This window comes from Zea mays, chromosome 2, assembly GCF_902167145.1.
Source record: "Zea mays cultivar B73 chromosome 2, Zm-B73-REFERENCE-NAM-5.0, whole genome shotgun sequence".
NCBI lineage: Eukaryota > Viridiplantae > Streptophyta > Magnoliopsida > Poales > Poaceae > Zea > Zea mays.
In genome coordinates this window covers 204,629,274-204,656,329 of record NC_050097.1, presented here as the reverse complement: position 1 = coordinate 204,656,329, position 27,056 = coordinate 204,629,274, and the positions used below count along the sequence as shown (strand labels likewise).

The 27,056-nt window shown below is 39.9% G+C and overlaps 2 protein-coding genes across 2 annotated transcripts; one reads left to right on the top strand and one right to left on the bottom strand.

The window, feature by feature from the left end:
- The first annotated feature begins 10,729 nt into the window (after positions 1 to 10,729).
- LOC100192902 (Cysteine--tRNA ligase chloroplastic/mitochondrial) lies at positions 10,730 to 16,807 on the top strand. The gene is made up of 9 exons (NM_001138089.1): positions 10,730 to 11,154; positions 11,639 to 11,702; positions 12,410 to 12,571; positions 13,631 to 13,801; positions 13,911 to 14,192; positions 14,267 to 14,392; positions 15,040 to 15,240; positions 15,378 to 15,479; positions 16,300 to 16,807. The coding sequence occupies exons 1-9, from the start codon at positions 10,775 to 10,777 to the stop codon at positions 16,531 to 16,533; spliced, it is 1,722 nt and encodes a 573-aa protein (NP_001131561.1). The 5' UTR covers positions 10,730 to 10,774; the 3' UTR covers positions 16,534 to 16,807.
- Positions 16,808 to 21,072: 4,265 nt separating this feature from the next.
- On the bottom strand, positions 21,073 to 23,152 carry LOC100284314 (uncharacterized). The gene is made up of 3 exons (NM_001157209.2): positions 22,776 to 23,152; positions 21,857 to 21,915; positions 21,073 to 21,769 (listed from the first exon to the last, which is right to left on the bottom strand). The coding sequence occupies exons 1-3, from the start codon at positions 22,893 to 22,895 to the stop codon at positions 21,418 to 21,420; spliced, it is 531 nt and encodes a 176-aa protein (NP_001150681.2). The 5' UTR covers positions 22,896 to 23,152; the 3' UTR covers positions 21,073 to 21,417.
- Positions 23,153 to 27,056: the final 3,904 nt, after the last annotated feature.

The window sequence follows — 27,056 nt, the reverse complement described above, 5'->3', positions numbered from 1 at the left end:
GTCGACCGTTGGAGGCTTTGTCCTCATGTGGCACCGGACAGTCCGGTGTTGCACCGGACAGTCCGGTGCCCCTCTGACTTCTGCTCTGACATTCTGAATTCCACTGTTCACTTTGCAGAGTCGACCGTTGCGCGCAGATAGTCGTTGCTCCGCTGGCACACTGGACAGTCCGGTGCGCCACCAGACACTGTCTGGTGCTACACCGGACAGTCCGGTGAATTATAGCGGAGGTGCGCCTGGGAAACCCGAAGGTGAAGAGTTTGAGCTGGTTCACCCTGGTGCACCGGACACTGTCCGGTGGCACACCGGACTGTCCGGTGCGCCTGACCAGGGCACACTTCGGTTTCCTTTTTGCTCCTTTCTTTTGACCCCAACTTGTTCTTTTGATTGGTTTGTGTTGAACCTTTGGCACCTGTAGAATGTATGATCTAGAACAAACTAGTTAGGCCAATTATTTGTGTTGGGCAATTCAACCACCAAAATCAATTAGGAAAAGGTTTGACCCTATTTCCCTTTCAATCTCCCCCTTTTTGGTGATTGATGCCAACACAAACCAAAGCATATATAAGTGCATAATTGAACTAGTTTGCATAATATATGTGCAAAGATTGCTTGGAATTAAACCAATCTATTATTTCATAAGATTTGCATGAATGCATTCTTCATATTTAATGTTTTGGACAATGCTTGCACTATTTGTTTTGTTTTTGCAAATTCTTTTGGAAGTTCTTTTCAAAGTCTTTTGCAAAATAGTCAAAGGTATATGAATAAGATTTTGAGAAGCATTTTCAAGATTTGAAATTTTCTCCCCCTGTTTCAAATGATTGTCCTTTGACTAAACAAAACTCCCCCTCAATTAAATCCTCCTCTTAGTGTTCAAGAGGGTTTTAAGATACCAATTTTTGAAGGTGCTACTTTTTCCCCTTTGTATATAATAAGATATCAATTGAGGAAGTCATCATTTTTAAATGAGTGGTGGTGCGGTCCTTTTGCTTTGGGCTAATACTTTCTCCCCCTTTGGCATGAATCGCCAAAAACGGATACTTGAGTGAAATATAAGCCCTTTTACTTTCTCTCCCCCTTTGGCAAATAATATATGAGAGAAGATTATACCAAATTGGAGAGCTGGCGGAATACCGGCAAGGAAGGATAATACCATTGGAGTTGAGTGGAAGCGATGTCTTTGCCGAATACTCCATTTCCCTTTCAATCTAAGACTTAATACATGAGATGCTCATGAAAACATATTAGTCTTAGCCTTGGCACAAATAGAGATAATAAATATGCAGATGTACCAAAGGAAAGAGACATGATTAAAAGGATATGTCAATTAAGCTTAAACAATTCTATATAATATAGATTGTTCTCCCTAAATATGTGCTTTGAGAGGAATACAAAATTTTGGTCTTAAATGCCAAGTGCACATAATTAGGTTAGGAGATCATGTCTATATCATAGAGAATGTGAAGTGCATTGTGTCATAGTATAAGTGTGATGCTCATGACAGTTTATGCACTTATGAAAGCATGTTATAAACATCTCAAGCATTCACCCTTAAGGATTTCAAGGAGGCTTAAGGACCATCCACCTTTGGAACAAAGGCAGCTTATCCCCGGTATAAGGTTAAGCTTTAAGCTCTTTGACGATAAAATTACTTCACCCAGTTTTAACAAAGATGCAAGAATGAGTAATTGAGAAGTTAAACTCGGTATGAAGTAGGGTTAATGCATGAACATGCTTTCTCTTCCTTTTAAACATGATATGCAAGTAATGTAGGAAGATTTTAGGTACATGTATGAATGAGATGGAGTAGTTTTACCCTTTTGTACCTTCACATAGAGATGCTCTCTTCATTGTGCTTTGTCCTTAGTCTTAGTCGCTTAAGACCTATACTCAAGACAATGTATGAAAATATTTTGCACAAGAGAGAGTTCTACAACTAGTGATCCTTTTCTAAGTTATTGTTATTATATATCAAGTAGATCACAAATTGCATAAATGTATCATGAATTCTCCTTTTAACTTAGTGCATATCAAGAGAGATGTCGATTGATAGAATATGCGACACTAAGAGACATAAGTGTTAATTGAAGTTATTCAATGATCAAACAAATAACAGATGTGATCAAAAGAACAACATATGCATTAGATTATCGAATAAGCTCAAAAATAAGAGAATCCAATAAATATGCTACTTTAGTAATGAAAGCAACAATCCTTGATAAAGGTGACATTATTATACCAAGTTGGATTGAAATGTAGTAGCATACTTTATGAGAAACATTATTCTCATTCAAGAGACTATATGAGATAATTAGGATAAAGTGATAGTCTTAACATAATCAAGATATAAGAATAGACTCCCCCTAAGGATATGCATCAAGTAATTGAAAGGATTGATTCAATGCATTCACTTTTAAAGATATATAGGGAGAAACATCTTGATCAAGGCTTATAAAATTTGCAATAAACAACTTAAGCCTGGTATTCTCACAATGAAAAAGATTTAGAATGCTCACAACCACACCATTGATGTTTTGAAGATCTTATTATCCAAGTAGGTGTTGTTGCTCTTGATGTCTTTCTCTTTCATGTGAGTGTCCTCCCTTTGTAGTTGTTTCTTTTTCGTTCCAAACTTATTGAAAATACTCAAGAAAGATGTTAATAGCACAAGGGAGTATATGATGAACGATGATTTCTTTAGATAGAAAATAAAAACAATTCATCATCCATAAGTCACATAGACATGAAGTAAACTTCTTAACATTAGTGCACATCTTTAAAAAGGAATATGCACTTTTTAAATATTTTGATCAAACATAGAAAATTTACTTCTTCATATTGAATCCATTAATCATTTCTTAGAAGCAAGTCAATATGAGAACATATATAGCAAAGGCATGAAATAGATTCTAATGGGCACGTGCATTTTATTAGAATGAGATTGAATGCACATCTATCCGAATTTGGTCCAATAAAGAATCTATTCTTTACATAGGTAGAATATGATAAATTAGAGTAAACAACCATTGATGGGAACTATATTGATTAAGAAGATGAGTTCCCATACCTTTGCTTTTACCTTTCTTCCTTTGGGTGAAGATCAACCCTTTGAGGCTTGTGGCATTGAACTTGCACTTACTTTCTTGTAGATTTTCATAAGTAAACTCAAGAGAAATGTTAATAGCAACACAAGCACTAGTTTCCCTTGTGTAATCATTTTGATAAGGAATGAAAAGTGGATTTCTAAAGCATGGAAACTTCATAATATGAACTAGATTATTCCTTGAAGTATGCTCGGTTTTAACTTATAAAACAAGCATAGTTAGTTCTTTAAAGATTATGGGAATAAATTTAATTTATAACATGGAGAGCGATAAATGAAGAAGAATCATATCCAATATAAGCAAGAAGCAAAACAACATAAATCATTGGATTGACTTTTCTTTTTATGTTAAATTACGCATCTCCAAAGAGAAACATATTCTCTACTAGTGAGACTACATGGGTTACTTAGTTAAGAGCATTAGTCTCACTATTCTAGTCATAGAGAGAATTTCCCTTTTATAAGTGTCATAAGGATTTGAATTCTTTACATGACACCTTATTATTTTTAGGAACTTGGAATATCTCTCTATATCTAGAATCATGGCAACAATAGGATAATTAGTGTAGAACATGCCATGGGGTACTTACATCAATTTAAAGCATGTAGATTGCTATGGTATAGAAATGATGAATGTACAATCTACCATATGGGAGGAATTTCTTCAAAGAATGGTGACATAATTTAAAACATTTGAGGTGCTTTCTTTTTCTATGTGACTACACAAGACACATAAGAAATGATATTTTAAGATACTTGCACTTAAAAGCATAAATGTTACCATCCTTTGGCTCTCCTCCATGTTGTAGGTCTTGACTTTTCAGCAAGGGATAAATCTTTATTTCCTACAACATCAATATCTTCCCTCAAGATGATATGAGTTTAAGATATAGTAATTTGAAAATTAACCTTGGGTCAATCATGGATACAGATCTTTGAAGATTGATAGCTTGAGTTAATAAAGATTGAATTGACTCTCTCAAGCACCCCAAAGCATCATACCATCTCTTTTTCCTGCAAAGCTTGTCAAGCATGTTTTGGTACCCATCGCTTGATGGGTCCATTATGGTTAGTCAACAAAAATCTAGGAACCCAAGAATCCTTTGTGTTCGCACTTGGTAAACTCATTACCTTTCTAACACAAGTTGCAATTTTGGGTTGCCTAGTTACATGAGAATTAATTGACAAGCTAGGAGTGGGATTTTTACCAATGGGACAATCTTTGCATTGATGTCCCTTCTTTCGGCATATGTAGCATAGGCGATCCTCAAGTCTTGAAGATTTCTTCTTTATTTGTTTCTTTCTTGCTACATGGTTAGTGAATATTTCCTTTTCTAGCATTTTGCCTTTTTGTTTCAAATGGGGACAAGATTTAATAAAGTGTCCCTTCTTTGAACATTTAAAACAAAGTTTATCATCCTTGTTAATAATCAAGCCATTTTTAATATAGGGACATGACCTAATCAAGTGCCCCTTTTCAAAGCATTCACTACACTTCTTATTTCTATTTGTATGAAGTGTGACTTGATTATTACCTTGGATGTCACCTTTTATGGAGGCATGGTTGAGGCTTTTGGAAGATGTATTGATTTTCTTCTTTTGTTCCCTCCTCTTGGCAATCCTCAGGTTCTTGACATTTTCTTTAAGGGTTTTAGTGCATGCCTTGGTTGATCCCCTCTCAAGCTTCTTCACCATGTGATCACGGTTATCTTGAGAAGGTTGAGCAATGCACTTCCCTTTAAGTTGTGTCAAGCACATTTTTAACCTCTCATTTTCTTCTTTGAGCTTTTGATATGTATCATCTTTTGTTCCTGCAAATTCTAGCTCAAACGAAGATTTGCTTGTCGACGCACGACAAGCATTAGCACATGGTAATGTAGTTTCAATTTGAATACATGTGCATGAGTGAGGTTGTTGGGATTTCAAGTTTTCTATCACAACCTCATGAGCAATATTTAATATGATATGATTATCCATAAGATTTTCATGAGAATAGAGAAGCATATCATATTTTTCTTGAAAATCTAGATTTTCATTTTTTTAGCTTTTCTACTTGGTCCTTAAGAAAGGTATTCCTATTCACTAATTGAGAGATACAATTTAAAGCGTTATCTTGCTTAATTGAAATAGTTTCATACCTTTGGACCAAATCAACATGAGAGCGCTTTAGCTCCTTATGTTCTTTAGTCAACTCGTCAAGGCATTGCATTTTCACGGAGAGAACATTCTCTAGTCTTTGACGAGCTTCGCTTTGCTCTCTCGCTCTTTCTAGAAGTTTGAGCATGACCGCCTTATCTTCTTGGCTTAGGCGAGCGTAGAGTTGCACGGAGCTTCTTTCTTCCTCCTCATCCTCGTTTGTGCTTTCGCTATCATTTTCATTAGCCACACAACACATGTGGGAATCGAAATGGGAAGACAAACCTCTTGGAGAGGTGGACTCATCGTTTGGTCTCCATCGGTCATTTTCTTCTTCTTCCTTGCAAAGGTTAGTATCACAAAGACCAAAGGAAGCAGAAGCACAAAATGAACTACCATATTTGGACTCATCAAATTTATTTTTAATCCTAGTCCAAATATCATGCGCATCAGGAATATGTTCATCATAATTTGTAATGAAGGCATGATAATCTTCTTCGCTAAGAGAATTACCTAAGATGTCAAGAGCTAGATGGTTTAAGCGTATACATCTTTGATCTTCCTCGGAAGCATCATAATTAGAGGGTATGATACTCTTGTCTATAATTTGTTCTAATCGAGGATCTAGAGTTCTAAAAGCATTTAGTACACTAGTAGACCATGAATCATAGTTAGAACAATCGGAAAATAATATCTCAAGAGTTACCTCCTTCCGAGTTGTGTGCTTGTTCTTTTCGGATATTCTTTGAGCCATCACTTCGAGTTTTTAGACTTAATATGAAGTGCCTAGCTCTGATACCAATTGAAAGTCGTCTAGAGGGGGGTGGATAGGCAAAACCTGAAAATTAAAACTTTATCCCCCAACTAGATCCCTTGATTAGTGGTTAGAACAAGATATACAATTATTGGAGTATAAAAACTAAGTCCTTGCTTAAAGAGTATTGCTTTCAAATAATGCGGAATTGATAAATCAATACTACTAATAAGTCTATAAGAATAAATCACGAGGGCTTAGATAAGAAGAGCAATAACACAAGTTCTTTCTTGCAAAGTGTTGCTTCACCAAATGAGAACTTAACTTAAAGTAACACCAAATAATATGAGCAAAGGATAGTGCAAGAAAAACTTGGAAAGGGAAAGAACAAACAAATCACAAGTAATAAGCACACAAGACACGGGTGATTTGTTTTACCGAGGTTCGGCCCTCGAAGGCCTAGTCCCCGTTGAGGAGTCCACTAAGGATGGGTCTTTTTCAACCCTTTCCCTCTCTCCACCGATCACTCAAGACCGACGAGCTCTTCTTCTTCTCAAGGATCACTTAAGACCCCGCAAGGACCACCACACTCTTTGGTGTCTCTTGCTAGCTTTTACAAGCCTCCAAAACTTTGGAGGAAGTTCAATGGGAGTCAAAACTCCACGCACAAATGATCACAAGATGTAGTGCTCACTAACTCTCAATAATTCTCACAAGGCACTCTTGCTAAAATCACACTAGAGACTTCCTTTTGCTAGCTCTCTTTTGTGGCACTTGAGTTGGTTGTAGTGGCCTAAATCTTGCGCATAGGATGGATCAATGAATATATGTGGTTGGGAGGGCTTGAGTATGTCAACTAGATGACTTGGAATGTTGCTTGGGCTCCCACACAATGAAGTGGTCGGTTGGGGTGGTATTTATAGCCACCAACCAAATTGTAGTCGTTGGAGAAGGCTGCTGGCGATGGGCGCACCGGACAGTCCGGTGCGCCACCGGACAGTGTCCGGTGTGCCGCCACGTCATCCTCCCGTTAGGGCTCGGAGCCGGTCGACCGTTGGAGGCTTTGTCCTCATGTGGCACCGGACAGTCCGGTGCCCCTCTGACTTCTGCTCTGACATTCTGAATTCCACTGTTCACTTTGCAGAGTCGACCGTTGTGCGCAGATAGCCGTTGCTCCGCTGGCACACCGGACAGTCCGGTGCGCCACCAGACACTGTCCGGTGCTATACACCGGACAGTCCGATGAATTATAGCGGAGGTGCGCCTGGGAAACCCGAAGGTGAAGAGTTTGAGCTGGTTCACCCTGGTGCACCGGACACTGTCCGGTGGCACACCGGACTGTCCGGTGCGCCAGACCAGGACACACTTCGGTTTCCTTTTTGCTTCTTTCTTTTGACCCCAACTTGTTCTTTTGATTGGTTTGTGTTGAACCTTTGGCACCTGTAGAATGTATGATCTAGAACAAACTAGTTAGTTCAATTATTTGTGTTGGGCAATTCAACCACCAAAATCAATTAGGAAAATGTTTGACCCTATTTCCCTTTCACCATGCAAGAGTAAAGATCAGTTGCTCGTGCGCAGGTTCCACCACCAGTGACACGTTTGCCCACAATCGAGAGCGTGGAATTGGTTGGGTTTTTCTTTTTACAAGGACTAAGATACATGCGTTAAAACCAAAGTACAAAAATTTAGAGTTACATAATTACATCCGTGGCTACGATGGGAGAGCCATTACGATGACTCGTACAAATGAGTTTTCGATAACATTAGTATATAACATTAGTCTACGATGCCACGATGGTCTTGATAGAAGAATATCATAGTTCTTTTGATGTATGTAAACTCATGATGTGTTTATAGGAGTGATGAGTTACTTGTTTATACGAGTGATGAGTTACTCGAGTAATATGACAGGGAAATGTCACGGTGTATCAGGATCCATATTCTTTATACTTCATCCATTTTAGAACAGTAGCAACTCTTAGTTTTTATGTCTACATTCAAATTAATGATGACGAACCTAGAAACATATGTAAAACACATACATCAAGTATTGTATGAATCCACTAACTCCTTAGAACGAATTTTATTTTAGGACAAAGAGAGTAACTGTAGTTGTCACTTCCTTAACCATCTTATCGGCATTTGTTTTCCTAAATCTAATATCTTGAATAGTGTATGTATAACAACTAAGGCTATTCCCAATTGGTAGTATCATATCCATTAATGAGATGCCACAGAAATTTTCTGCTGATATGACGAGATATCTGATAGGAGGAGAACAAAGCGGCATCTTAAGTAAGATACTGCTTTGGCATGATATCTTAGGTTATGACACAAAAAATATTTTAGTCTATTCTCGTAGACAATAAACAAAATATATAAGTATGGTGCTAGACATTATGGACAATGTATCTTATATCAATACCATAAATTTCATCCTATATGACATATTTGGATATTGGAGCATGATACTTTGGACTAGGAATAGCCCAAATGCATGTGAAACCCTATTAATTAAGGGGTCCCGTCTTTAGGCCATCTATAGTGGTAAGTTTATTTATGTTTCTAAGATGCCACAAAATCAAGAAAAAATAAAATCTTGGTTGAAACACTATCATGATGAAAAGTTTAATTCAATGCGATTTTATAGGTAACATGTAAGAGACAATGTGTCCATGTCTCATAAAACCCATTTTGTTTATCTATTCGTTAATTATTTGACACATCATCCAAACTGCTGACATGTCGCACCATTTAACGAGGATGAAAATACCATTGAGAATGCACGAGGGTAAGTGAAAACTATGAAGAGTCATCTCTTTACGACTTTTTATATATATTGTCTTTTAATTGCATTTATGATCTTAGAGCATCTCCAAGAGATCCCAAAATAAATCTCCCAATACAAATGGATTAGGATCTCCCTAAATCTCTTAATTTCAATCCGTGGGTTCTGTCTCCAACAGCTCCTAAGATTTTCTCAAAATATAAATGTACATGTCCCATAGCTGCCATATATAGATCAGTAGATACCATTGCACGAATCTCCCTGCGCCGCCTCCCAAGCATCCAGCATTCTACATCGTCGTTGCAGTGCATGCTCAGCTGCTCACGTATCTCATTTGCTTAAATCTCGGATGCTCAACTATAATTTAGGCTGGCCAAATGCTCAGCTACGGCTTTGGGTAAAGCAGGTGCCTGGCTGGCCGGATGCACAAGCAAGTAGCCAAGCGCGCAAGCCATCGATGGTGCGAAATCAAGCAAAGTGGGTGGCTGACGATGGCGCGAAAGGAGCAAAATCACGCGGGAATCGAAAACTAGCTTGTTTTGGAAGCGCGTACGCCTGCGGGAATTTGCGCCGTGTACGGGGTTCTTTACGCGTGCGGAAGTTTTGGGACTCTAGATACGTATCTGTTGGAGGCGTGTTTTATCCTTTTTCCTAAAATAAGGATTGGAAGCAGGATTTTAAGGATCTCTTGGAGATGCTCTTAGGGCTCAATGTTATATCATACCGTCTCTTAGTTATCGCTTATACTTAAAAACTGATCAAAGGGCTCAGAGTTGTACATGCTCTAATAGTCTCATGGTGAAACTTAATCTCTCTCAATCCTCTATAGTTTCCAAGAGAATTTAAGTTTCCAAACTAGCCCTACAAAGAAAGTTTTTTATAGGGCGCTTATTCTACGGGGGTGTTTATAACAGCTACAGGTTCTAGCCCCAACTCCAAGTTTATAATTTAAAAATTAAACAATTTAAAAATGTTTTAATCTAGATAATAAACAAAATAATAATTTATCTAAATATGTTTTAAAGGTTTACTACTCCAGGTCTATAATTTTATGGAGCACCTAATAACCTGCTCAACCAACTTCATTTAATTTACTCGAGCAATCCCAAGCAAGGCCTAAAGTTGGCTTACGAAAAATCAAGCTTCTTTGAAGAAAAGATTATTAGAGAAAAGGTTTCCAAAATCAGCCATTGGAGGGGCCGACAAGTATAAAACAATATCCATTTAAATAATTATCTAAATAACTTAGGGACAGTGTGGATCCCTTCATTTTAGATAAAGAAACGTATCTGGTGCTCACATGGTACAATGTTCACGTGCACATTTGAAATCTGATGTATCCATCTTGCATTCAACGACACGAGCTCATTTTACGAAGAACCTCTCCCATCAGAGGAGGAATGTGGAAAGAGTTCTTCATAAAATTGGTGCTGCTGTTAGATGTGAAACATATGTTTCAGATTTAAAATATGCACGTAAGCACTGTACAACTTTGAGAACTAGATATGTTGCCTTTAGAGAATTTGGAATCTACTTAATAGAGTAGGCTATTTGGCTTGCCATTTGATATTCTATCACTTCCCAAAGTTGAAATATAATCATATCTCAAGTTCATATGATAAAGGAATGCAAATTAATTTTATGTATCTACATACAATGTTTCTAGTATACAAACTATAACATGTTTTTTGGCTCTCATGTAGTAGAAGTGTAGCACACAAATACTTTTTTCATATAACCAATACTGGTATACAAATATATTAAACTTAAAACCATATTAATTTAATTGATCTGTACCAAAATTATGATTATTAATATCTAAATAGGGCCTTAATGAAAACTTTTGGTATTGGCAGAAAAGACGTTGATGAGAAACAGAGGGAAAATTTCCCGCAAAATTGAGCTAATCGGAAAGCTATTATCCACAAACCCTCGTCGGCTCGGCCTCGTTCCTCGCGCGTACTGCCGCTTGCCGGCTACCAGAAAAATGGCCGCGGCGGCGGCGGCGGCTAGGCGTGCCGCTGGCCTTCTCCCTCTCCTCCTATCCTCGCGGTCCGGTGCTCGCATACCCCTCCACCGGGCTGTATCCCAGATCCCTCCGCCTTGCTCCTATCGCCTACTCTCGCAGCAAGCCAAGCCCTTCTCCGCCTCTGCCTCTGCCTCTGCCTCAGCCTCCGCGTCGAATGGCGCGACCGCGGAAAGAACCCGTGAGCTGCATCTGTACAACACGAAGTCGCGGAAGAAGGAGCAGTTTCGGCCGCGCGATCCAGGCGGGGAGGTCGGCATGTACGTCTGCGGCATCACTCCCTACGACGACAGTCACATCGGCCATGCCCGCGCATACGTAGCCTTTGACGTCGTCTACAGGTTTCCCTCCCCCTATACTGTTCGCGACTATAGTTCCTGCAACTGCGAGCTCTGTTAGTCTGACGGTACACTTGATTCACTGGAGATAATTTATCGTAGATTCGTAATTCTAGACTTCAGTGCAGTCTTAAAAACCTTCTTTTCCTTGAAAACTTGCGGGGCTGCCTAAGCGCATAATATATTTACTGAGCGAATGTATTAAGATTTCAGTGCAGTCTTAATGATTTCCATTAGAAGTGATATACATTTGCCATGAGATGCTTTGAGTTGTTTGTTACTTCTGCTCTAAAGAAGCTGGTTGTCCACATTAACATTTGTCCTATTGACATTCGCCTATTTGTGTTTTAAGGGCTTGGTTTAGGATAAACACCATAGTGACATGTCTAAAGCACTTCAAAATCTCTGTTCCGTTATCCTATCACCTTACTTATTTCCATTGCATTCTTAGGAAATATTGCATATGCTTACTGTGCTGTCTTGATAGGTACTTGCGCTATTTGGACTATGAAGTTCGCTATGTTCGGAACTTCACCGACATTGATGACAAGGTGACTTTTGGGCAAATTTGTTTGCAAATATATGTGAAACTGACTTATCTGTTTCTGATAACTAATTTTAAAACTGAAGGTGCAGTTTTTATTTTCTTAAATCTTTGCTGTTTACAAGATAGTAAAGGGCATACTTGGTGTAGTGGTGAGAGCTGTCTCACTTAGGGATGGTAATGGGCTCTAAATTTTACACTATAAAATTTAAGGATCGGACTATTTCTATTCATTTTTGAACTAAAATTAATTAAGGGCTCAATCAAATTATGAAGAAACATTTGGATCGTGATCTATTACCACCCATAGTCTCACTGAGTTATCAGGTCGCGGGTTTGAAGCATCCTCTCTGCATGTGTGAGGGAAGGCTTGCTTCAGTTTACCCCTTCCCCAGACCCCACTCATGGGGGCGTCTCCGGCACTGGGTCTACCCTTTGCTCTTTACAAGATATTGAAAATCATAGCTTTACTGTCTACAAAAATTGCTTTGTTCTGAATTTAAATTAGACAAGACAGAGATCTTGTTCGAATGTTCACACTTATGGAACATTTGATGTCATGTTTTTTCCTGAATTTAAGTAGATATCTTTATCTGTACTATTTTCTGCTGAGATTGTATTAAGCTATCTTACATGGAAAACTAGAATGAAATATTTAAACACAATTTGTTAATCTGCACAGGAAACCTGAGTTGCACTTCTGGAATTCTGTAGATAATCGCAAGAGCAAATCAGCTGGGGGAAGATCCTTTTAACTTAAGTAAAAGGTTCTCTGATGACTTCTTGTTAGACATGGCCAATCTTCAATGTTTACCACCATCTGTGGAGCCCCGTGTTTCAGATCATATTGATGAGATTATAAATATGATTAAACAGGTACATATACTTGATTTTGTGTGCAGTACTTAGTGACATGCTTATGCAGTTTCTTGATTGGATGTATAATCTCAGATTGGTTGGAGCGAAAGGGCATTTAGCGTAATGGATAAGGCTTCCGAGTAGCACCTCCAGGTCCCGGGTTCGATCTCCCTCGGGGGCGAATTTCGGGCTTGGTTAAAAAAATCTCCTCGTTGTGCCCCGCCCGCTCTCGGTTTACGTCCTGCGCGCCACCCTCCGGTTGGGCCGTTGTAGAGTGGCCAGGGTTTGGGGATTTTCTCGGCCGGGACCATGTTTCGGTCTCTTAATATAATACCGGGAGAGCGGTCTTTCCCTCTCCGGCTGATTTATTTTTTATCTCAGATTGGTTGGAAGCTCCTTGCTTTCACATAATTTAGTTCAGATCGAGTTACATATATGATATTAAGGTGGCAATAGTTAAGTGTTTGTTCTTCTAGTTTTCTGTGGCCTTGACCTGTCAATCCATGCAGGGACGGATCCAGCGGTGGGGCGGGCGGGGCTCGAGCCCCCCCCCCCTACCGCTTCGGATCCCATGGAGTCCCACTACAACCTCCCTTAATCTAAAATGTATACAATATCATATAGAATGAGTTTTTATACTGCAGCAATTGAGTTCATCCCTCCTAAACTTTTTCCTGGCTCCGTCCCTGAATCCATGATAGGTTTCATGTAAAAATAACACCCAATCCCAAGGTGGTTTATTAGCATTGTTAGTGCAATTTAAAATTTGCTATGTGGTTGTGGTAATATCTTAAGTTGACAATGCTGTCCCATGTTTATATGCAAGTTTTCAGTGTGATCATGTCATATTTATGCAGTTATGGACATGAAGAACGCCATGTTTGATTCTCGTGATGTAAGATATGTAATGTTAATAATTAATATATAGACTTTGGTGTTTTCATACTGTGCCTAACTAACATTTTGATCTGTTCACATATGTAGAACAACTCAAAAAGTGCTATTGTACAGATATTGATTCTTTTGGTACAATGTCTTTTTGCACTTTGGAACTTGATTTAATTTTTCTTTGAGCAGATCCTTGATAATAGTTGCGCATATGTAGTGGGTGGGGATGTTTATTTCTCTGTAGACAGTTTTCCTGACTACGGAGAATTATCTGGTCGAAAATTAGATGATAATAGAGCTGGTGAAAGGGTTTCTGTTGATGAGAGGAAGAGAAATCCAGCTGATTTTGCTCTATGGAAGGTACAACCGTACAAGATATCCCAAATGCTAGTATGCAACACCTTTTGTATTCTATTTCTGTGGAAATGATTTAGTTCAATAGCAATTAGTTATTTCACATTGACTGCAGGCCGCAAAAGATGGGGAGCCATGGTGGGATAGCCCATGGGGCCCAGGAAGGCCAGGATGGCACATAGAATGCAGTGCCATGAGTGCACATTATTTGGGTCATTCTTTTGACATACATGGTGGTGGGGAGGATCTCATCTTTCCACACCATGAGAATGAGATTGCTCAGAGCCGTGCGGCATGTTGTGACAGTACCATAAATTACTGGATACACAATGGTTTTGTCAATGTAAATAGCCAAAAAATGTCTAAATCGCTTGGTAATTTTGTCACCATACGAAAGGTAAAAGCAATGTCCCGATCTTCCTCAAGTAATGACTGTACATATGCTTGCTCAAAGACCACCATTTTCCTCAGGTTATAGAGATGTACCATCCGCTGGCTTTGAGAATGTTCTTACTTGGCACACACTACAGGTCCCCAATTAACTACACAATAGAACAACTCAATGTCACATCAGACAGATTGTACTACACATATCAGGTACGCTCTATATCTACATGATTGTGCTGGTTCTTAGTCTGGTATAACTATGTTATATAAGCTTCTTGCTTGACAACTGTTTTCTGATGTATCCCCTTTTTTCTGGCAAGCAAATGAGATAGGGACTTAGGGTTGTATATAGATAATCCAAAAGTCCAAGACTCTTGTGTTCTCTGTGTCAAGTAGACCATAGCACATAGCTATCTTTGTCAGCTGAGATCCGAAAGCTAAAGCACACCTCTGCATATCCCAGGCGGTAATGCTGCGGAAAGTTTAAGGAAAACCCATAAAACCTTATATTGTCATGCATGAAATGTAGTAACGTTGCCTCCTGCACGGGTTGTTTGTTGGAAATATCTGGAAGCAAAGTAGCGGTCACAATTAGAGCTACCCTAATATCTAATTTTGAAGCAAAGTTTTGACTATTCAAAATGACTGCTAATATTGGCCTAGCTTCCATGGACAAAAGAAAAGCTGAGATGCAAATAATCAATTCTTTGTTTTATGTTGAACCTCTTGCTTTCTCCTAGCTGATTCCTAGTGCTCACATATTAGTCCATGATTTAGAATTAGTAACGCTGGCATAATTTCCGTTGCCATAACTTCTAATAAAAAAGGTTCACATGATATTTTTTTTGTGTCCACAGACCTTGCTTGATTGTGAAGAGATTTGTCAGCAGCAACAAAGCAACACTGGAAATTCATTGCCTGCTAATACCTTAAATTACATCCAAAAACTTCATGAGGAATTTGAGACCTCAATGTCAGATGATCTTCACACTTCAGTGGCATTGGCTGCTATTTCTGAGCCATTGAAAGTTATGAATGATCTGTTGCACACTCGTAAGGTAATTTATTGATGAACAAATGGAGATACAGTTCATTCACATTCAGACTGAAACTGTACCATACTACCATTCTCTGTTTTCATGCAAACAGCAAAAACTATCTAACTTGTTTTGACCTACCTCTGGCGTTTAAGTAGGGAAAGAAGCAGGACAAAAGGCTGGAATCTCTTTCTGCCTTAGAAGAGAAAATAAGAGTAGTTCTCTCTGTTCTAGGATTGCTACCTTCAAGTTATCATGAGGTAAGTGCAATGTCTGTTACTCTGTTAACACTGCCAAATCAGTTCCAATATATACTGCCAGTAAGTTTACAGTAGACCTATTCATGGGAACTCCAGCCCAGCCCCAAAGCCTGCTCAAGCTCAGCTCGACAGTCCCGTTTTGATAGGAAGCGAAGCTTGGGTCCCTGTTTTGACATGTGGGCGCTGAAGCATGAAACCCAGCCTGGAAAAAATGGCCATTTACGGGTGGGCTGAGCTTCGAAGTTTGGCTCTGAGAGTTCAGGCTCAGGCCTTCTGGGTTTTCACCAGTTTTTCTAAAGCCAAGCCTGGCCTGGCCCCGGCATTTGTTCTGCAGCTAGTTTTGGTGCAGAACAAACCTCTGTATCGTAGTACTTCATGAATCATGATGGCTATTTTGTAGGCTCAACTCTGTAAGCTTCTGGTATTAGGAAAGATGAATATGTCACAGTAAAAATGCGACAAAGGCCTACCTATTAGATGTATTCAACTTTGAACACACAGTCAGCCTAAGTTTAACATCCAGTTCAGTTGCCCTTTGGAAGCTGTTTCTGAAGTTATTTAAGTTATTTAGATTATGAATGAAAGAAGGGAAATGAAACTTATATTAACAAAACAACTGTGTACGGCAATACAAGTCTTAAGCAGCATGCGAGTGTGGCGAAGAGACTTTTCAGAAGTAATTTGGGTTGCAGACTACTTTTCAGAAGTAACCAAGTCGATCCAATTTGTACAATAAAATGTAGTTAAACTGACACTTTTATAAGCACGTTTGACTTAATTATCTGCTCCATTAATGCTACTAATGAGCTTCTGCTCTCAGGCTTTGCAACAGCTGCGGGATAAGGCACTGAGACGAGCTTCCATCACCGAGGAGCTTGTGGTGCAGAAGATTGAAGAGAGGACTGCAGCAAGGAAGGCAAAGCAGTATGAAAAATCCGACGAGATCCGGAAAGAACTGGCTGCCATAGGAATTGCCCTCATGGATGGCCCCGACGGAACCACTTGGAGACCATCTTTGCCAATTTTAGAGGAAGCGGTGGTTGCGAAAACATGATCTGTGCAAGGGATTCCAATACGACCCATGGACACCAGTTCTAGTCGGTAATCATGGATTTGCTATATGTGACGAACTTGTTCGTTTGACTTTCATTCATACCGGCTTGTAATGCTTCTATAATGTTTTTTCATAATTCTCTGCTCCCATTAGATCTATAGTAGTTACTAGCTGAATGCACGTGTGTTGTAATGAAAATATATAATATGAGTATACTATGATAACTTATATACAAAATGTATGTTATACCGTTATGAGAAAATGTTTCATAATCAATTTATGATTCGGGCCATACATAAATTTTGTTATTTATAATCTATCTGTTTCATCACTACATTGCAACCATCAGTATCATGCAGACTTCGATATATGTCACGATTTGTATGGTCTCATCATTATAGAGCACGTTCCACACATACCGGAAGAAATTACATCGTACATTGTTAGTCATCAGACACATACCATTATACGCTTTTGCTTAAACAAAAAGGCAAGTGTGTGTTGCGAAGAGAATTAAAGGCAAGCCGGCACAAAAGCTACCCCAACGGTGGCGAGGATGACGAACTGGTCATTGTTGTCGGTCCTCCTCTGCGTCACCTCTGGCGCCAAGATGATGTCACAGTACTCGATATAGTAGTCATCGAACGCGCGCGACATACCGAGTACTGATGACTCTTGGCCGGGCTGTAAAATGAAGTGCACCCCGGGCTCATCAACAAGGTAGTACCTCTGACCGTTGCACCACCGGATGCGCTACTCCTCTACATACATTGTGTTCAAGGACACTCATACAACGTCAGCAACGACCATCGTCTCAGCGCACAAGAATTCATGGCCAGTCAGTAGCGACTTACGTGGCAGGTTGGGCTTCAGGTGGACGATGAGCTGGACGACGTGATGGCGTCGTCGTTGAATGCAGTGCCCAGAACAACCCGAGAGTCACCGATGTTGGCGATGACCATGAGGTCCCCCCTGCTTGACGATGGACAGCGCGGAGCAGTCGCTCTGCACCGCGTCCAAGCGGTGGCGGCGCCAGAGCTTGTCGTACATAGCGGCACATGCGGCCACGTAGGGCTGTTTCTAGAGGTCGAACTGGCAGTCGCCAAGTTTCTTCTTGTCGTCGATGAGCAACCCCAACGCGAGTGCCTCCTGCTAATGATGTTTGTTCGGGGTTTTCAAGTAAGAAACATGGATTTATGTTTGACGTTGGTTTATAAAAATGACTCACAAGTCAGATCCATGAAAAAAAATATTACGAAGAATAAATATCACGCATGCAAAAAAGGAATTTAAGTTAAAAATATTATTCAAACAAAAGAAATTGCATGTAAGGCTCTTCTTTAAATACTACCCACTCCATCCAAAAATATAGTTCAAGAATCTCGATGATACTTATCTAATACTACGCATTGTGCAAGGATAGCAGGTGGGCTTGGGGAGAGATGTAGTAGATGTGTTTTCTGTTATAGATGTGAACATAAATACATATGTGGTGTAGTGGTAGCTACTACTAGCATTTGTTTGAGAGGTTGTGGGTTCAAATCCCTTGTATTTTTTTAATTTTAGCTAGGCTCCGGCTGTACGGGAGAATGAGAATGGGAATGAGCTGTGCGCGGAGAGGAGGGAATCGGAATGGAAGAACACGGAATGGGTAGAACAGTGAATGGCAGAACGCGGAATGTCCGACTAATATTACAGTCTTAATAAGTAGTAGAGATATGTTCATATTCTGTAAAAAGATGCCCAATTTTGGTTTTCACTTTGCACCGAGTCCTTGAAAATGTAACATGACAGTCCTATTTTGTGACTGAGGAACGACAAATACTACAAGTATTTTGGGACTGAGGAAGTACAATACTATTTTGTCATTTCTTGGAGTCCAAGAAACACATAATTATCTGCATTGTCTTGATTCTGGATTTATTAGGCAAGCTAATAATGCATTAGCTTGTGAATTATAGTATGTTTTGTTATTTCTAGATTTATAGTTTTACGGTGGATCCAGGCATTACTTATATCTAGACGTGTAGCAAAAGCAGCGAATCTAGAAAAGATAAAACATCTTATAATTTATAATGGATGGAGTATTTATGTTTATTAGCTAATACAGGTTTGCAGAGAATTGCCTGCATTGCATTAGCTTATATCCGGACTTGGCTTTTCAGATTTGCAGCATTAGCTTAAACCCAGACTTTCTATTCTATTCTATAGAGCACGGAGCAAATCTTTGCTATCTGTATATCCACGTCGCCAGTATTTTGTGCTCCACACGATCTAATTCGGGTGCCGGATCTGTAGATTGCAGGGTGTGGTGGTCATTTGTCCGTACCACTGCCACTCCACTCAGTTTTACCTATCTTTCAGGCATGCGTCTAAGAAAAATACTTGTAAGATAAAACTTTCGTGGTATTGCAAAAGCAAGTAGAGCAATACTGAATCCAATGTTTTTTTACACTTGCACATTCAAACTGAAGAGCCCAAGGCCACAAACACCACAAACAGAACAAATGTACAGTAGCCATTGAGAAAAAGCATACTTAGTGCTCACAAGCTCTGTGTACTCACATCATAATCAATAATATTTGTCTGCCACACAATGTGTCTAAATTATATATCCACTCACCTCTTAGTAAGTAGCACCATTGTAATATAACATCTAGACTGATCATGATGTTTTATTTGTAAATCGAACGGTAAAAAATTGTTTGTTCAAATAATTCTAAGTGTCTACATATATTGTTAATTTTATATGCCTAAAGCGACACTGTTTTGATAAACTCGCGTGAGGTGCAAGTAAGTTACTAGTGTTAAGCAATGTAGAGTTGCAGGATTATTGACTCATACTTTTATCCATTGTGGCTTGTCTATGCATGATAAGCAAGTAATAAGATATCATGTACGCTTATGCTGGCTTAGGAGATCTTCTATAGAACATGGAGCTAAGTAGTTAAATATAATTTTATCCGTGATAGTTTGATCGTGCAGGACAAACAAATATTAAGATCTTATTCGGTTGCGTCTGGATCGAAAAGGATTGTAGGGGATTAAATCTATCTCTAGTCAAAATTGAATAGAAGGAGATTTAGGGCATGCTTGATATGCTGCATAACTTGCTACAGTTTGCAACGTTTAAAGTTAGACATGTTTGACTGAGTTAGACATATGTTTGGTTTATAGATTTTTCTCTAACTGTGTAGGCCCCACTTGTCAATGACATGTAAAAGTGTGGCAAGATTCCCTTAGACGTGGAAAACCATGGCGCAGAATTTGAATGTCTAACCTTACATAAGTTGTGGTTTAAAATGTGTGATTGCACTAATGAGTCTGCTAATCTTAACAAACAATGTATTAAGAAATGCTTGACACATCCTTGCCACTTTCTTACTAGTGTTTTTCAACTTCCAACAGTGTAACTTTAGTTAAATGATTTTACTCAAATGCATTTTCGGTTAAGAGTTACATGCTTGCCCGTTGCCACTTTCTTCAACTGTTTTTTTTTACTTTGGACATCGCAATTTTAGTCAAATGACTTTTTAGTTACTGATGATGGCTTGTGTAGTCGATCACTAATGCTCAAATAGTCTAATACTGCAATGTATAGCTAAATGCCTTTTTATGCACAATGCTAAAGTACTAGGTGTCATTTGGTTCCCAAAATGTAACGTAAATGATAATTGTAACGGTTTGCATTCGATTATCAGTGGTAACAAGTTTGAATAGGCTGGTTTCAATTTCTAGTGTGTTATCCGATTACGATTGGACTTAAACAAACATGATTTAACGTTATTTGTTACCGATTACATTACAAATATGTGAACCAAACAGCACCTAAAGTCTTTACTTTTGTAGTCTATTCACCGGTCAGACACCTCGAACCAATGCTTACTTGCATTATAGTCCGATCATTGATGCTCCAATAGTGTAATACTGCAATGTATAACTAAATGCCTTTTTAGATGCATCGGTAAATTCTTCATTTCTGTAGTCCAATTACCGATCAGACACCTGGTCCCTACTACATTCGTCCCAAAATAACACAATAGATGTCAAACTTCTTTAAGTTTAACTGGTTCTGTAAAAAAAATTAACAATATTTGTATCTTCAAACAAAACTATTATAAAAAATTTTTACAACGATTTATCTAACAATATTGAATATAAACCATAAATATAAATAAATGTATTTACTTATTAGAAAATAAGAATAACATTTTTTATGGGGCAGAGGAAGTAGAATGCAGTTGAAACCTGTATTCCAATCAACGGTCAGACACAGTGACACCTCGAACCAATGCTCACTAGATGGTACCTAGAGTACATTTCAAACCATAAATTTAGATAAATGGCTCCCAACAATAGGAGAGGTCTAGCTCAAACCATCAATTCATCAATAGGTGTATGTAGTTCGGACCAAGAGGTGTATGTAAGTCAAACCATGAATATGGGCAACGGTTCATAGTATACATGTCCAAAGCACATTGCACGATGTTTGAAGCACATTACAAGATGCTCAAGAATCTGCAACTCATCAAATACAATTCTGGCCTGGCTCAACCTTCTCAGTAACAGACATAGCATCACATACAATCCAGGCCTGAGTGCTCAGGCCTCAGTAAAAGAAATAAATTGAATGGCATGACACTGGCCTCAGCAGAATAAAACTGAATGGCATGACACAATCACAGCTCCAATAAAGTAAAAATCTAAAACACACAATTAAGACTACATGCAGAGGAGAAAGTAGGATAACGATTTAACATCAGATGTCAAGGTTTCCTACACTATAATACCATGACAAGCAACATTTGTCCCAAAGCTGTTCCATGATCTAAACAACACAACTAACAGCATGGAGAAGCTGAGGTGAATCCATGAAAGAGCAAATCACTTCTTCTTCTTGGAAGGTGGCTGTTCTTCCTCATCGTCGTCATCCTCTTCATCTTCATCTTCGTCATCATCTTCATCGTCGTCATCATCGTTACCATCATCATCACCATCGTTATCATCGTCGTCATCATCACTCCCCCCTTCACCATTAGCCTCAGGATCATCATCTTCATCACCCCCCTCTTCATCATCATCGTCTTCATCGTCGTCGTCACCACCCTCATCATCATCATCATCATCATCATCATCATCTTCATCTTCATCTTCATCGTCTTCATCGTCATCATCATCATCTGACCCAGCCTTAATTTCAGGGACATTTTCAGATTTGATTCTTCCATATAATAACCTTTAAAACAATCAAAATCACAAGTTATGTTTTTATCATACTTAAGTCACAGAGCAAATATTTTAAAAAAAAGGAAAAAGAATTTACTTGTATATTTCCTGCTGGTCTTCATTATATATTTCTGCTACACAATTTACAGTTTGAACCTAAGAACGCATCAGCACAGAGCACAGGCCAACGTTAGAGGAAAAGATGAAATAAACAAAACAAAGCATATTTTACAACATACTCCACAACAAATAAATAAACCAATCAGATAAATGGGTGACAATAATAATTCAATAACTACAAAAGGAAAATACAGTGAAAGAAAGAGTGGCACATTTAGAAAGTCTAGAGGGCAGCAAAATTATCCGGGGTTTCTGGCCTAGAAATTTCTAACTACATGAGTTTTAGAAGATATTTCTAACAACAAGAGTTTTAGAAGATCTTGTGGCAACTCGAGATTGAAAACAGAGCCCTCTAAAACCCAACTAATGTTTATGACCAGATCAGTTTCATGTGTGCATTTGTCTTCAATTTGTGCCAGCACTGCCCCAAACAATAAATTCCTCTAGACGTGCTCCAATCAATAGATTCTTCCATAAGATCTAAAAAATCCTCCAGGCACAATCAACTACTACCCGATACAACAGTGAACTAACATATTGTGAGTGACAGTAGTTTTCGGTAGGGCAGAGTATTGACTGGTCTAGTATACAATTATACATTGTGGTTTCTAGTTAAAATTTGTAAAATTAACTGCCCGGATCTGCTTAGATCTATTCGAAAAAAAACTATGTGCTACCTAATACAAAAAGAAGGCCAAAATTCTTCAACATTGCCTTAGATCTGCAGACTCGAATACTAAAAAATCAGTAAAGCGCAAAATACGCATGTCTCATTAAAAAAACAGCTCTAATAGCAGAGCAATAACAGGGTAATGGGTTGAAAGGCCGAACGGTGAAGGAAGCAGAATCACATGATTATCAGGTGACATGTCAAACTGGACAGCAATAATACTTACCGCAAGAGCGAGCAGGCCTATCAACCTCTGCGAGGCAACGGCGACGGCCAGCACAGCCCCCGCGGACGACGCCGCAGCCTCCACCCTGTCGTGTCCGCCAACTGCCGTCGCTGCTGCCATCGCTGCTTTGCCCGTGCGCGACCGGCGAGGAGATGCGGATTCGGTGGCGTAGCAGCAGCCGACGGACTGGACGCCGACTTTAATAGCGAGAAGGTTAGGGTTTTGTGCTCGGAGCCCGGTGGGAACGTGGGACGGGGGGGCCGGCCGTCCGGGGCCGGGTGGCGTCGTGTGGGCTTGTGCTAGGGTTTTTGTGTTCCTGTCGCGTGGTGGGAGTGTGGGACGATCGGGCCTCTGGCGGGTGGGGCGCTGGAGGAGGTGGCTTTGCTCCAATAGGTGCAGAGTATTCGAAAACGTAACGGTGAGCTGCTGGTGCCGATCGCCGATCGGGATTCGGGATCGCTTCGCATCCCGATCGCTTCGAAAACGTGAGTCGTGATTCCTGCGGGTGTCTAATGTCTACTACTGGGCTAGTGGGCTTGGCCGTTTCTGTCGGCAGATCCTGCCGCAGATCGGATGGGCTTCTCTACGCGTTGGGCCCAGCTGACAGCGGTTGTTTAAGATATTGGCTGAATGGCTGGGCTAAATCCTGATGAATGGCTCAGCTAGTCAGCTCCTTTTCATGGTCGTTTTGGTCGTCGTATTGTCTGGTTCAAACTTCCAAGTACTCCGTGTTAATCTTTCAGAATAAAGTACTGTATGATTATGTTATATATTTCGAAATAATGTAATCCATGTTCACATCATATGTTTCAAAATAATGTATTCCGTATTCACATCAATAGCTTTCAAAAATATCTTATGGTCAGACAATTTTTTCCATAGATGAAGTTTATGTATATAAATAGGGTTGTCTTGTACCCTGTCTTGCACATTCGTTTGCCGTTCTGCACACATGTACAGGAACTCCACAATCTCCCCATCTAGCTTTTTCCTAACGACCACCAACCATTTATCAATTCTCTTCTCTACTCCCATAAATCACCGATTTCGACAGTTGTCTTGTGTCTACTGCATAAGTCTGTTCAACTTCTTCGCTTCTCGCTTTAAACCAGATAAATCTTATCTCTTATTGTTTGCACGAGTAACTATCATCACGAGCACTTCCTCCTCCTCACTACATTCCGCCTCTCGTGTTTCTCGCCACAAACCAGACATGGTAAGGCTTATTTCTTTCCTTGCATACATAACTAGGGGTGGTAATGAGCTCTAGATTTTATATTACAAAATTTAAAGATCAAATTGGATTAGAATCGGATACTATTCCTATTCATTTTTGAACTAAAAATAATTAAGAGTCATAACTTATTGTGAAGACATATTTGGATCATGATCCATTACCACCCCCACAACCAACACAGATGTTTTCTACCCCAAATAAGATTCACCATAGTGGATATCGAACAGTGAAAGTCGCCTAGAGGGGGGTGAATAGGGCGAAACTGAAATTTACAAAGTTAATCACAACTACAAGCCGGGTTAGCGTTAGAAATATAATCGAGTCCGCGAGAGAGGGTGAAAAACAAATCGCAAGCAAATAAGAAGTGTGACACGCGGATTTGTTTTACCGAGGTTCGGTTCTCGCAAACCTACTCCCCGTTGAGGAGGCCACAAAGGCCGGATCTTTTTCAACCTCTTCCCTCTCTCAAACAGTCCCTTGGACCGAGTGAGCTTTCTCTTCTCAAATTAACCGGGAACAAAACTTCCCCGCAAGGACCACCACACAATTGGTGTCTCTTGCCTCGGTTACAAGTGAGTATTGATCTCAAGAAAGAATGAGAAAGAAGAAATCAATCCAAGTGCAAGAGCTCAAAAGAACACAACAAATCACTCTCACTCAACACTAATGCTTTTGTGGAATTGGGAGAGGATTTGATCACTTGGGTGTGTCTTGTATTGAATGCCTAGCTCTTGTAAGTGGTTGGAAGTTGGAAAACTTGGATGATTTGAATGTGGGGTGGTTGGGGATATTTATAACCCCAACCACCAAACTAGCCGTTTGGTGGAGGCTGCTGTTGCATGGCGCACCGGACAGTCCGGTGCACACCGAACAGTGTCCGGTGCGCCAGCCACGTCACCAGGCCGTTGGGTTCCGACCGTTGGAGCTCTGACTGCTGGGCCCGCCTGGATGTCCGGTGGCACACCGGACATACACTGTAGAGTGTCCGGTGCGCCACTTCGCGCGTGCCTGACTTCTGCGCGCTCTGGCGCGCATTTAATGCTGTAGCAGGTGACCGTTGGCGCCGAATAGCCGTTGCTTCGCTGGCTCACCGGACTGTCCGGTGTACAACGGACACGTCCGGTGAATTATAGTGGAGCAAATTCCCGAAGCTGGCAAGTTCCAGAGTCGCTCTTCCCTGGGGCACCGGACACTGTCCGGTGTACACCGGACAGTCCGGTGAATTATAGCGGAGCGCCTCTGGATTTTCCCGAAGGTAAAGAGTTCAGCGTGAAGTCCACTGGTGCACCGGACACTGTCCGGTGGTGCGCCAGACCAGGGCACACTTCGGTTATCCCTTTGCTCCCTTTGATGAACCCAAATCTTGGTCTTTTTATTGGCTAAGTGTGAACCTTTGGCACCTGTATAACTTATACACTAGAGCAAACTAGTTAGTCTAATTATTTGTGTTGGGCAATTCAACCACCAAAATCATTTAGGAAAAAGGTGTAAGTCTAATTCCCTTTCAATCTCCCCCTTTTTGGTGATTGATGCCAACACAAACCAAAGCAAATATGGAAGTGCATTATTTAACTAGCTTGCATAATGTAAGTGCAAAGGTTGCTTTGAATTGAGCCAATATAAATATTGATAATATATGCATGGATTGTTTCTTCATTTCTAACATTTTGGACCACGCTTGCACCATATGTTTTGTTTTTGCAAATTGTTTTGTAAATTCTTTTCAAAGTCCTTTTGCAAATAGTCAAAGGTAGATGAATAAGATTTTGCGAAGCATTTTCAAGATTTGAAATTTTCTCCCCCTGTTTCAAATGCTTTTCCTTTGACTAAACAAAACTCCCCCTAAATGAAATCCTCCTCTTAGTGTTCAAGAGGGTTTTAAGATGTTGATTTTGAAAATACTACTCTCTCCTCTTTTTGAACACAAGGAGATACCAAATTGAAAATCATACCAATTGAAAAACCTTAGTTTTAAAATTAGGTGGTGGTGCGGTCCTTTTGCTTTGGGCTAATACTCTCTCCCCCTTTGGCATGAATCGCCAAAAACGGAGTCATTAGAGCCCTTAGAATTACTCTCTCCCCCTTTGGTCGTAAATAAATGAGTGAAGATTATACCAAATACGGAGTCCTTTTCTCCCCCAAAGATGGAGAGTTGCTTGGAGCGACGGCGAAGGATGAGTTACGGAGTGGAAGCCTTTGTCTTCGCCGAAGACTTCAATTCCCTTTCAATATACCTATGACTTGGTTTGAAATAGACTTGAAAACACATTAGTCATAGTACATAAAAGAGACATGATCAAAGGTATATTAATGAGCTATGTGTGCATATCAACAAAAGAAGTTCCTAGAATCAAGAATATTTAGCTCATGCCTAAGTTTGTTAAAGGTTTGTTCATTAAGAGGCTTGGTAAAGATATCGGCTAATTGATCTTTAGTATTAATATATGAAATCTCGATATCTCCCTTTTGTTGGTGATCCCTTAGAAAATGATATCGAATGGCTATGTGTTTAGTGCGGCTATGTTCAACGGGATTATCCGCCATGCAGATTGCACTCTCATTATCACATAGAAGAGGAACTTTGGTTAATTTGTAACCATAGTCCCTAAGGGTTTGCCTCATCCAAAGTAGTTGCGCGCAACAATGGCCTGCGGCAATGTACTCGGCTTCGGCGGTAGAAAGAGCTACGGAATTTTGCTTCTTTGAAGCCCAAGACACCAAGGATCTTCCCAAGAACTGGCAAGTCCTCGATGTGCTCTTTCTATTAATCTTACACCCCGCCCAATCGGCATCCGAATAACCAATCAAATCAAATGTGGATCCCCTAGGATACCAAAGCATAAACTTAGGAGTATAAACTAAATATCTCAAGATTCGTTTTACGGCTGTAAGGTGAGCTTCCTTAGGGTCGGCTTGGAATCTTGCACACATGCATACTGAAAGCATAATATCCGGTCGGGATGCACATAAATAGAGTAGAGAGCCTATCATCGACCGATATACCTTTTGATCGACGGATTTACCTCCCTCGTCGAGGTCGAGAT